Source organism: Sminthopsis crassicaudata, chromosome 3 (assembly GCF_048593235.1).
Source record: "Sminthopsis crassicaudata isolate SCR6 chromosome 3, ASM4859323v1, whole genome shotgun sequence".
Taxonomy (NCBI): domain Eukaryota; kingdom Metazoa; phylum Chordata; class Mammalia; order Dasyuromorphia; family Dasyuridae; genus Sminthopsis; species Sminthopsis crassicaudata.
This window is the reverse complement of record NC_133619.1, coordinates 398,888,380-398,901,594: the sequence shown is the minus strand read 5'-3', so window position 1 is coordinate 398,901,594 and position 13,215 is coordinate 398,888,380. Positions and strand designations below refer to the sequence as shown.

At 35.7% G+C, this 13,215-nt stretch overlaps 1 protein-coding gene and 1 long non-coding RNA gene across 2 annotated transcripts in view; one reads left to right on the top strand and one right to left on the bottom strand.

Moving 5' to 3' along the window:
• LOC141562619 (tubulin-specific chaperone cofactor E-like protein) overlaps window positions 1-13,215 on the bottom strand; it is a 162,644-nt gene that overhangs the window by 76,513 nt on the left and 72,916 nt on the right. Inside the window, exon 9 of the mRNA XM_074302627.1 lies at window positions 1,933-1,997. Coding sequence (XP_074158728.1) covers window positions 1,933-1,997 — 65 coding nt within the window. The remainder of the gene's footprint in view (window positions 1-1,932; window positions 1,998-13,215) is intronic.
• Window positions 1-13,215, top strand: part of LOC141562621 (uncharacterized) — a 118,269-nt gene that overhangs the window by 91,755 nt on the left and 13,299 nt on the right. Inside the window, exon 4 of the long non-coding RNA XR_012488213.1 lies at window positions 9,688-9,763. This is a non-coding gene — a long non-coding RNA (uncharacterized LOC141562621). The remainder of the gene's footprint in view (window positions 1-9,687; window positions 9,764-13,215) is intronic.

Genomic DNA, 13,215 nt, shown 5'->3' with positions numbered 1-13,215 from the left:
ATCTATCCATAGTGCCCAGTACACCCACCAAAAGTGTAACAAGTAACAAATGACATTTATATAGTGTTTTACAACTTACAAAACACTTTCCTCATAACAACTCTGTGAGGTAAACACAACCAGCACTGTTGCCTCTGTTTTATAGAAGGGAAAATTCTTCCAATGATAAAGGAGCTCTTCAAAACAAATCTTTAGAACCATTTTGCAAATTTATCCTTTCAGGTAAATTCCTTGGGAACTAAGTCCCCAGTAAGTTCCCATGCTCAGTTAACATGGAAAATGAGTACTTTGATAGTCAGGTAGAAGATCAGTGCCTCAGACAGTACAAAGTGCTCAGGCATCATATGAGGGTGGGGGTGGGGGTTATCCCCCATCGTGTTCCTAATCTCTGCTTAAAAAAAAAAAAATAACAGTCTGTGGCCATGGAGATTTTCTACATCTCCATTCCCAATATTTATATCTGTCTCTAAAGCCTGCTGACATCCTTCCTTCACACATGGAAAGATCTTTTGGTTCTAACCATTCAAAATGAGGCTTTCTGGCATGAGGACAAGAGAAATATTCCATGTGATGTGGACAATCAGTCAATGTCAAATCTAATAGCAATATTAACAAGAACATCTGGAAAAGTTAGCAATGATCTAGGCACTTGTTGAATTAATAGTGCTCCAAAATGGGTCAGGCTTAAAACACAATCATTGCCACTTCAGAGATGTGAAATTAACTCTGTCTTTTCTTCAGGTTATGAAAAAAAATGGAATTTGCAGCACTGCGAATCAGTGACACTGAAGTTAATGGAAGAACCAGCATGAGAATTCTCTGGGCTACTATCAGGTCTCTGAAATTAAGACTGAATATTTCACTGCAAAAATTACATTTCCTAGGGGCTTCCCTTCCCAAAGAAAAAGCCACAGAAAGGCAGGGAGAAAGGCTGCATTTGAATATCATTTCACTTTTTTTTTGGTCACAACATCGATACTGTTTGAATTTTTTTAAAACAGGAAAAATGATGGGATTACATATGTGTCCTGACTTCTTAAACACTCAGATCTACTATAATGATGTTTTATAGATAAAGGATCAGAAAAAAAGACATACGATCGATTTGTTAATTTCTGTAGATTTTTTTTATTTCAACTAAAAATTTAAAGAAATGTCATAGAGCACATAGCAAAAGGGAGAAATAGATATGACTTTTCATCTAATGGACAGTTTCAGAAGAGAAAAGATGGGGATCATTAAAATGCAAAACTCTTCTCTTCCACTTGGAATTTCCTATCTGTGGTCTATAACCTAGGAATTTATGAAATTTGCAAAGTACTTTGAAGGAAAACCTTCAAAATTTTAATGCCAGAAATCCAATGAAAGAAGTTGAATATCTATAGTATTATATGCTACTTTGTAACAACACACAGTTACTTTGTAATTAGAAAAATAAACTATTGAGTCTCAGAGATCAAAATACCAAAACAATCATCTAGTCCAAAATCTATCTAAAGCATATTCTGCTCTATAACAATTTCAATTAATAGTCATCTAGTCATAGTTCAAAGACCTCCAGTGAAGGGGGACCTATTTCCCTTTGAACTATTTTAAATGTGTACTTTATGATATGCCATAGAGAAACCTGAGCTAGTAATGTATATTATGTTGGAGTTTTTTTTAAAGTGGAAAAGTTAATAAGTTATAATTAATTCACTTATCAACCAACCAACCCACTAGGATTTATTAAACACCTATTAAGTATCAGGCACAATACTAGGTGCTAGATATACTAAGAAGAATTTATATCGTGATATATATTTTTAGAATGAATGTCAATATATCCTCTTATATCTGCAAGAACATGAAAATATGGTTCCTTCAAGAGCTTCATTATTATGAGTCTAAGCAAATGTAAATCAAGAGTGCTAAGAAAGTCAGAGTACTCACCTTGGTGCCGTACAAGTGTGAAGATGAAAGAGACCCAAATTCTAAGTAATGATGAATAATTCATCCTGGAATTTTAAAAAGAAAAAGAAAAAATACCCATCGGGCCCCAGTAAATAGAGTACCAGATGCGCTTTAGTGGCAAATCCCTAGGCACATCAAAACCACCATGTAAAAGCTTCACATAACCACAGCTACCATTATGAATCAGGTTAAAATTTCAGGAAAGGTGGCAGGTCCCTGTAAGTTCAACACTTTACTAATGAATTAGAACTCCCCCTTCTCTCAATGACAAGAAGCTAATTTGAAAGTGTAATAAGATCATTCTAGTCCTAAGTGTAAATTGTCAAGTAGATTATGGAATCAACGAACACTCCAAGAAAGGCAGAAAAAGAATCTTCAATGCAAATACATTATTAATAAATAGCATCTGATGAGGGAGCTCCACATCCTTCTTTAATCCCAAGAATAAAAACTTTCTACTAATCCCCTGTGAGGCAGTTTTTAGAATGAATGGTTTTCCATTGTGATAGACTAAAAGACAATCAAAATGAGATAGGTTTCTTTGATTTGAAAGACTAATGTTTATCATTCAATTCCTCTGTAGCAAAACCTCATTTAGAATTTTTGTACAGGTACAAAGGCAGTACACATGTGTGTCTATTTCTCTTCTATTGAAAAATCAATGTTATATTGTGATAATATGTGTGTGTGTGTGTATATGCATGGGGGAGACATGTGCAGGGAACATCAGGACCTTGTTTTATAATGTATAAGAAAAAGTGGAGTCTGGTCTAAATTACATTTTATTGTAATATATGTAATACTACTAAATGAATCCAGAGATGATCAATGAAAAGCAAACTAATTTGTTTTTGCTTTTGCTCCCATTCATTTAATGCCAAGAAATTTTCTTTATGTTATAGTGAAATGAGCTTATGGGAGTTTGCATTACATTGTGGTGCTAGCACAGATGCCCATCCTTAGTTGTATGTATACATATTTTTAAGAATTGAAGTACATGCATATGTAGTGGAATCTGTTCAAAACAACCTTCCAAGAAAAGTATGATTTGATGCATTATAGCATGCAGTTCATAGTGCTGGTCAAGCCTAATTTTCATAGGCAAGCATTGGGTCCAATATACGAGAAAAATGGGTGCAGTCTATAAGAATCTATGAGAAAAGTTTCTGTGGTTTATTTTCCAAAACTACCAAGCATACACATTCCTAATGCAAGCATATCTTAGACAGTCACTTTGTCTGGTACTGGTACCAGGATTTGAGCAGACAGCACACACAAGCCCAAAACAAAGGGAGATGAGGCATAGACTTAGAGAATACCAGTCACGATTCATGTTCATATTCACATTTCTGAGTAAAATTGTTAACAAGACGGAAAAAGTGGCACTAACCTGTTCTGAAGAAGCTGGAGGAATTGAGTCAGAAATATTAAACCAAATCTTGGTAAACCAGGAAAAAATTAGGTAAAACAGGAATTCATGTCAGCTCTCCCCTACTTGATGCCAATTATTTCTGATTACTGAAATGATGTCTGAATCTCTGACTTGCTCACGAAACTAAAAATTCAGTTTGTCTTGTGCTAGAGGCAGATAAGTGTTGAATTGCAATCACGTTTTTTTTTTCTATTGATTAAGGAAAAGTAAATCTAAAGATCAGTTTCAGGATTGCGTAAAGGGGTTCTTTTCCTGAAAAACTAAACCTTTTTTTTTTTTTTTTTTTTTTTTTAAGTAGATTCAGATGGAAATGTCAGGTACTTGGAGCTGAAACCTTGGCCTTTTTTGATCAGAATCACTTTGCACTGGAAAACACAAAAGACCCCCTCCTTCCCCAGCCCCTAGACCTTTGTACCCAAAAAAAAAGGCAACTAGATAGAGTTACAGAATTAGCATCAATGAGCATGGGAGGAAAACACAAAACTTAGTTGCTGCCCCCCAAATTTAAAAGAAGTTTATTTTTGAGTCTTTTTTTCTGTTTCTCTGAACAGTTGCCATGTAAAGATTATGCTGTTTTCCACAGGCATATGTAAAGTAGTTAAAGAAATCAGTATGGTTCTTTACCAAACTTTTCTAGGTTTGATTTCTTACCTTTTCTGTGATTCATCAGCTCTGGTAAGAGAGAACAATAGTTTACAAGCAAGGCAAAGCTAGGGCAGCCATTGACTGAAGTTTTCACATCCAAAAAGTGTACTGGCTTTTTTTTTTTTGCTATTAACTAATTGGAGACACATGGCAAAGTGTCTACATACTAGCCACATAGTAGGTGCTTAATGAATGATTATTGTAATGAAAGAATCATGTTTAAAGGTAGCAAATGTGAGTGTGGGCATTTCTGATAATGTATAATTCAGATTTGAAAAGTGGTTCGTTCACTAGGCATCTAGGGTTTTATTCATATTAGATTTATTCATACTTCACTTTTAGCTTTCAGGCCTGTAGTTAACAGAAGCATCTTGCTACAAAATAATTGGTTCCATTAAAAACAACAGCAGCAGCACTGAGTAGCCTAATTATTGCCATAGTTTTATTTTTCCAGAGTAGATTAAAGTCTTGACTTTTAGGAAACTCAACTTATAGTCATTCAGTCTTTTCAGCTGTATCTGACTCTCTGTGATCATGTTTGGGGCTTTCTTGGCAAATATGTTAGAATGGTTTGCCATTTCCTTCTCCAGCTCATTTTACATATCTGGAAACTGAGAACAAAAGGAGAAATGACCTTTCCAGGATCACATAGGTAAAAAAGTTATCTGAGGTCAGATTTGAAATCATTAAGGGAAGTCTCCCTGACTCCAGCCCAGCATTCTGTATGCTATGCCACTGCTACTAAGCTAAATATCATGTGGGCATGACAGCATGCAATCATATCTAGGAGATATGAGCTTTAAATTTGATATTGTCACTTACTAATCTTAAGATCCGAAACAAGTCAACAAATTTCTGAGTCTCAATTTCTTCATCAATACAATAGGTATAATACTATCTACCTTTCAGAGTCATGAGGAAAATGCTTTGTAAAACCTTAAAATGTTTTTTTAAACCATTGAGATGGTTTATGAGTCATGTAGATATGAGCCATTATCATTAAGAGAAGTAAATTAGATGGAAATCCCAAATCAAAATTTCTTTGGGGATCAATATGAGCAGTGAGTTTGAAAAGAGGCTGATCTAACTTATCATGTCCTAGACTTTATTTAACATTTTTCTTAAATTTTAAATAATGTTTTATTTTGTTCCCCCAAAACATGCAAAGACTAGTTTTTAACATTTATTTAAAATTTTTTTGAGTTCCAAATTTTCTCCCTGCATCCTCCCTGAGATGGTAAGCAATTTGATATAGGTTATACATGTGCAATCAGGCAAAACACATTTTTGCTTTAGTCATGTTGTGAAAGACAGACCAAAAGGGAAAAAAAAACCACACACATACACATAAAATGAAAAATTGTATACATCTCTTAAATGACTTTTTAAAAAGTATCTCATAATTATTCTGGTTCAGATAAAACCATCTGTATCCAGGGAAAGTGATGAAATCTCTCATCTTTAGAATGAAGAAACATCCTATTTGAATGGTGGGGATGTAAAGTATGCAAAGATTTCTGATAGCACTTACAAGGGGAAAAAAGTGGCAGAAACACCGGAGTAAAGCTAATCTCTCTCCTGAACTCCAGTCACACACCACCAAGTGAATAGTGGACATTTCAACCTCGATATCCTCTAGGCAACTTAAACTCAACCTATCTCAAAGTGTCCTCATTATCTTGACCTTAAACCCACCCTTCTCTAGAACATCCCTATGGCTATGGAAGTCACATCCTTTGTGCCATCCTTGATTCCACACTCTCTATCTATATATCTAATCAGTTGCCAAATCTCCTCATTAATTTCCATATCTTTCTCTCCATTTATAGCTTCTACTCTAGTTCAGGCCCTCATCAGGAACAACCTTACCTGGACTATTGTTAATAAGTCTTTAAGTAGTCCCTGCCTCAAATCTCTCCCCACTCCAATCTGTACTCCCCACTCCAATCTGTACCTCCCCACTGTGTGAAATTATTTTCCTAAAGCGAAGGATTTACCAGTGCCACACACAATCCTCTCAAAAACTGCTGTGGCTCCCTACTCCCTGCAGAATCAAATCTAAACTGTTTTGTTTGGCTTTTAAACTCTTCACAACCTGGTTTCTTTCTATCTTTCTAATATTCTTACACATTACTCACTTCTGCAGTTATCTCTGCAGTTATGTTGTACTGGCTTATTTGATGTTTCTTACATCCAACATCCCATCTCCCATCTCCATGTCTTTCTACAGGCAAATTCCTTGCCTGGAATGTTTTTTCATTTCACCTGGCTGGATACAGCTATATTTAGGGCTGTGATTTGGTGTGAGAAGGACTTAAGTTTGAATTCTATTTATTTCAGACACATAATAGCTATGAGATCAGGGACAAGTCACTTAAACTTCTCAGCCTCAGTTTGTTCATCTGTAAAAAATGGATAGTAGGGGGCAGCTAAGTGGTGCAGTGGATAGAGCACCAGCCTTGAATTCAGGAGGACCCGAGTTCAAATCTGGACTCAGACACTTAACACTTCCTAGCTGTGTGACCCTGGGCAAGTCACTTAACCCCAGCCTCAGGGGGGAAAAAAAAACAAAAAACAAAACAAAACTATAATAAAAAAAAAATGGATAGTAATAGCATTTCCTTCAGAACACTATCTCACAAGGTTTTGATGCGATTATTATTTCTGCCTCTTAGAATTCTGGGCTTTTTTTGAGTCAGCTCAAATGCCAGCTTCTGCAGGATGGTTTTATTGGTTTTCACCCCTCCCTCCCTCCCATCCTGATTCCATCCACTCTGTATCTGGTACATATCTATTTATTTGTATGTTGTCTCCCAAGATTAGAATGTGACCTCTTTAAGAACTGGGACTATTTTTGGTTTTTAATTATCCCCAGTACTTACCACAAAGTAAGGCTTAGTAAATGCTTATTCATTGATTGATTAGTTCTGCATATGAATGGGACAGGCTGATTCTGTTTCTTAGGAAGACAACAAAACTTTCTAAATGGCAATGGAGTAAATGCTAAAAGTGAACACCCTCGAATATTTGGGTTTCTTAATTTTGTACATCTATGTTAAAGTTGTACACCAAACAAGTAAAAGAGGTGATTACAAATGCTATGTATGAAACTACATAAAACAAGGAATGTCTTGGGAGAAATTTACTAGCACAGTGTGGTGGAAAGCAACTTATGTTTGGTGTCAGGCAAAACCCAGCATTGAACCCCAGCTCCACACATCACTAGTGGTGTGATAGTTTCTGTTCTCTGGATGTACCTGTTTAATTACCTATAAAATGAAGACTAGCTGTTTTCTAAACCCTTTCTCTAAACCACAGTTTACTTCTCCCATATAACTCCATGCTCCACTTCTGACATCCATTAATTTGTTTTATTGTGTAACCTATAATGCCAATCCAAATGTTTTTAATGATGTAGTAATTTTTGCCTTTTATCCACTGAATAATTGCCCAAATCCCAGGATCCTAGAGATCAGATTATTTAGTTCAACTCCTTCATTTTACAAATGAGTAAACTGAGGTTCAGAGATGGCAAATGACTTTCCTGAGATCACACTGGAAATAAGTGGTAGAAATAGAACTTGAACACAATCAAGTTAGATTTATTTTACACATTTCCTAAAACAAAGTATGACAGTACTCTACTATTTGGGCAGCTAGTGGCACCCTAGTGCATAAAGGGCTGAGCCAGGAGTCAGGAGATCTCAACTTCAAATCTAGCCTCAGACACTTACTAGTTGGGGGACCCTGGACATGCCTAAAATGACTAAAGAACAACAAACCCTACTCTTTCATGTTGTTTTTCAGTCATCTTTCAGTTGTGTTCAGCTCTTCATGACCCCATTTGGGATTTTCTTGGCATTTCCTGCTCCATCTCATTTTACAAGTGAGGAAACAAGGGTAAGAGACTCTCCCAGGGCCACACAGCCAATATGTCTGAGGCCAGATTTGAACTCATGAAGATGAGCCTTCCCAAATCTAGGCCCAGCCCTCTCTCCATTGTGGCACCTAGCTGGACTGGGAAGTGACCCATGAAACATGCTGAGAGATAGGAGAATCAGAACAGAGATGCCAGTAGATGAGATAGATGAGAAAAAAGATTCCCATGGGCTCCTAATTCATACCTACCCTATAACCTGGAGAATTTATGCCTTAATGCTCATCTGAAAAGTGGGCATAAAAACAGCCCTGACTTTCAAGTTCTGTAGACTTTGCAAATTGGCCAAAAGAAGGAAAAGGTCAACCTATAAAACTTTTAAGGAAGTTATTGCATGTTATTTTAAATTTTTGTCTCATTAATATCTAGAAAAGTGTCTTGCACATAGTAGGTACTCAATAACTCAAATTTGAATTTTCAGATGAGCTACACATGTTGCTAATCAATCAAGGCCAAAAGCACTTACTCTGTGCTAGGTGCTGAGGATTTAAATAGCTGACTCTGGCTGTCAAGAAGCTTGCCATCCACTTGGGGAGATGACATGTAAACAATTAGGTGTATGTTGTTTTCAATCCTTCATTTTTATAAAGGACCAATGCTGTTATGAGGATTGACTTGTGGGTGAGTTGGATTTAAAGTGAGGCAGAGTTGTACGAAGTCACAAGCCTTACTCTTTCTTCCAGAATCATCAAAAGTCAGGAGGCTGGTAATAGCCTGGAGTGCAGTGTCTGACCAAGCTTTAAGTGCTCCATAGTGTCCTCTTCAGTGCCATGGCCATAGGAACAAATTGTTCTCATCCATCATTACACGGAAGGAAGTCTGCCCATGATTAGGGTAGAAAACTTCCACCCTTACCTCAACTCACCAATAATTTTGAGGCCTGTTGGTTACCCTCAACTTGCTTTAGCCCACCTGCCAAGATGGCTTACTGGGCTGTGGCTGCTGCATATGCTACAGCTTCTTGGAGTCACAGGGAGGGTTGGGTGAAGGTGAACGCCACAGATAGTTGAGCATCCCTGAAGAGGGCTTGGCAAGCCCTCCCATCAGAGGTCCTAGTCCTCCTGAACACCCCCTTCAAGGTTGATAAAAAGTACTCTGAGCAGAACAGCTGGAGGTGGGGGGAGGAATCAGGAAAGGAATCCTGGATTGGTATAACTTGAGCTGAATTTCTGAAGGAACTGAAGAAGCAGAGGTGAGATGCCAGAACAATTTAGGCACGGAGAGTGGAGATGAAAGGTCATGTTCAAAGAACTAGAAAGCAGGTCAATGTTGCAATCTAAGTTCTTTAAAAAGCTTATGTTTTGGAGGATGGGGGAATAGAAAGAGAAGACAGAGGGTAGAGGGACATCATAGCACAATGGGACAAGCACTAACTTTGAAGTCAGAGAATCTGGGTTCAAATCTTCTTCTACTATTTAGTACCTCTGAGGCTTTGGGGAAGTCTCAACTCTATGGACCCAGTTTTTTCATCTGCAAAATGAGGACTTTAGATAACATCTGAGGTCCCTTTCAGTTTTATAATCTGTGATTCTATGTACATATATGAGGTACAAGGTAATTTGAAGGAGGCACTGATAGGTAGGGTAGGGCAGCAATCACCAATAACTGGAACCTTAAAACTAAAGTTACAAGATACATATATTTTCATTAAGTAAAATTATCTGCTTATTATTCAGATTTCTTTTGCATTATCAACTCTACTTTCTTTTTTGATTCACAGTTGTGGACTGGTGCTATATGGATGAAGTGTAAGAAAAATTATCAAGTACTTCCTTGAAAAGAACATTAAATGCCATGTAAGTACTTATTAATCAACACAGGAGATTGAATAACTCTAGGAGATCAATAACAAGAAAATGTTTTCGTCTCTAAAATGTGATTTAAGGTTTCAAAGGCATTATTTTTTGAAAGCTATTGAATGGAAAGTTACTAAGCCAAGGAGTTTAGATTGGCCATTTCTATGGGAAGAGACATACAAACGATTCACAATCAGCCCACATCTAATATTCTAGACAAAAATTTTAACATCCTAGTAAAAAAATGTTGCTAGTAAAACTCCAAATGGATTGGGATCTATATACTTCCAAGTAGTTTCTCAAGAAGAAGCTTCATTCTAGGCAGGAGTCAGCTAAGATTAAAATTTTCTCCAGGCAATAAACAGTGGTTTTAGGATCATTAATCCATCACTTTTCAAGGGTATTTAGTTGAAACAAGAGTTTGTATACTGTTGAAGATGAATAATATATGCCTTCTTCTGCAGAGATGAAATTTCATTGACTGATGGTTAAACATTACAGGCAATAGAGGCAAGCAAGATGCTTTATAAAGTATAATCGTGCCTGACTTACCAAACCTATACTTTGAATCAGATGAGTATATATATTTGTATGTATAGGTAAGTGGAAAGGAAACATAACTTTACAAAAAAAGAGGACTATTTCATATCAAAGATCTCTAAGCTCCTTACTTTACAGTTTTTATTGTTTTCCTTTGTTTCTGAATAGGACATCATAAAACATTTAGGGTAATGTTTTAACTCATGGGTGAATTGAATTAAAGTGAGGCAGAGCTGCACACAGTTGTTAGCCACACTTTTTCTTCCACAGTCTTCAAAGTCAGGTGGCAGGACAAAACTCAAGATAACTGGCAATAGTCTGGAATGCAGTCAACAATTAGCATCTCCAATATCTGACCAATCTAGATGCTCCACAAAGCCTACTTCAGCTGCCTTTTTGGTCACTGGAACAAATTATTCTCATCTGTCTATTCCTCATACATGCTACTTTACAGAATAGATGAGAAGTAAAGAGGGAAGTGGTAATAGTGATTGGGAGTATAGAGGGATGAAATGCTATTTTATAAACAATTTGAAATACAAGTCATATAGTTTTCAAGAAGCTTAATTCAAGTTATAAAACTTGAACCCCTTAGACAGCAAAGTATACAGATTTCCATTCAAAGGTTACGATATACTCCTGGAATAGCTGCTCCTGAGTCTGTATTCATTAACATCTTCCTCTGCTTATCCTATTATTTAATATTTAATGCCATAATTGTACTACTTATAGCAATATCAAAGCATTCAGGGATACAGTATATATAAAAGACTCAACAAACTAAAATTGCATTGTAATTTTTTGGCAGATTTAGATCTTATAGTCCATAATAGATAGCTTGTCTCCTTTGTTTTGTGAACAATATTTATATTCTCCACAAAGTTCTTTATTGAATTTTGAAAGGAACAAGAGCAATGACAGCCACATCTTTCCCCAAAACAGAACCTCTGATGGAAAATGTACTGGATTATAAACTTATTTCTCCTTTCTACAAATTCAATTGGACTATTGGTGTACTTGTGATAACAATAACTAGGTGGGAATTGAGGAAATTCTTATGCTTTTTTTGACTACCTCTTGGAAACAAGTTTTTTCTGGAAGGCTTGGAATCAGTGTTTATCAGTTAAAAAAAACATGCTGATATTAGGTTTATGGCATCAGCTCATGGATTTTTAGTTATACATAGCAAACTGCATTTGGTACTTGACCGTTACAGAAAACTAATGGGAAAGAAAAATAAACAAGTGAACTACCCATTTTCATTCTGGAACTGGCATAGGGGAATTCTAACCATTTTGGAAAATGAATTCAGCTTACTCATTATTTGATTCAAAGCCATCACTCATGCCAGGTGTTTTTTTTTTTTCCATACAAGGAATCAATTGGGTTTATTGTCAATCAGAAAATCATTCTAGTATGTAAATTATAGATTGTTAATTATGACAGGGGTGTTATAATGTGTGGGGGATGTAAGCAACCAAGAGCAACCTGAGAATTAAGAATTTCATAATCAAGTAGATAACCTAGCCATTTTTGCTTATTCTAACTAAATAATAATTGTTTTGATAGAGATCTTTTTAATAGAGAAACTATAAAATAGATTTTCAAGTAAGATGTTAAGGAATTTAAGTTCTGCTCTTCAAATGTCTTAAACCAAAGCAAAACGAAAATCTCAAGCATTTCTATGCATTTTCATTTACCTTGCCTTGATATTACAGTCATTTTCTTTAAATCTAGGCTTGTCTTGCATTTACAGAGCTTAGAGAGTCAAGTTATTTTTAGATACAAATTAGATCAGATTTCAATCAGAATGTTCTTTATACTAAAAAAGAAGTATTTTTGTATTAAGAAGATGAATCAGAAAAGAGTAGGGACTCCACTCAAAAGAACTTCAAAAAAATTCTACCTTCTGTACCACTGGCATTGCTGGCCTGAAAAAAAATAAAAGCAACAATTATTACAACAAATGAATTATACCATGGACAAAAAGACACAACAATACATAAATTTGTTCTACATTTTAGGGTAATTTCTCTGCGTAAGTAATTTTGGCTGTTTCTAAATGTTTTGTAATAATGCTTAAGAGTCAAGATCTCTAAATATTCTACTTGACTCGGCTGATTAAACTTCATAAGGAATGACTGGTAGAATATCAATGGTGTATGTATGGTTGGGGGTATGTGGAAAGACTCAGAATAAGGTAGGAACTTAGGACATGATACCATCTTCCTCATGTTAACAACCCAAGTGCTTGAAGGGAAATTCCATGTAGAATTTTTTTATTTTTAAAAATTATTTTTATGTATTTTGTTAAATATTTCCCAATTACATGTAAAAATGTTAACAATTGTTTAAAGTTTTTTTGAGTTGCAAATTCTCTTCTTCTTTCTCTTCTACTTGAGAAGGCAAAATATTTGTTATCAATTAAACATGTGAAGTCATGCAAAACATATTTCCTGATTAGCTATAGTGCAAAAGAAAACACAAGCAAAATAAAACAATAAAAAAGTTTTTAAAAGTATGCTTCAATCTGAATTCATCAGTTTTCTCTTTGGAGGTGGATAGCATCTTTTATCATAAATCCTTTGAAATTCTCTTGGATCATTGTCTTGATCAGAATAGCTAAATCTTTTACAATTGATCATCTTTAAAATATTGCAGTTACTTTGCATAATGTTTTCCTGGTTCTTACTTTGCATGAATTCACATAAGTCTTCCCAGAGTTCTCTGAAATCATCCTGATTTCTCATATACCATAGTTTACCCAACCATTCTCCAATTGATGGACATCCATTCATCTTCCAGCTTCTAGCCACTATGAAAAGGGCTGCCACAAACATTTTGGCACATACAGGACCCTTTCCCTTCTCTAGTAGTTCCTTGGGGTATAAGCCCAGTAGTAGTATGGCTGG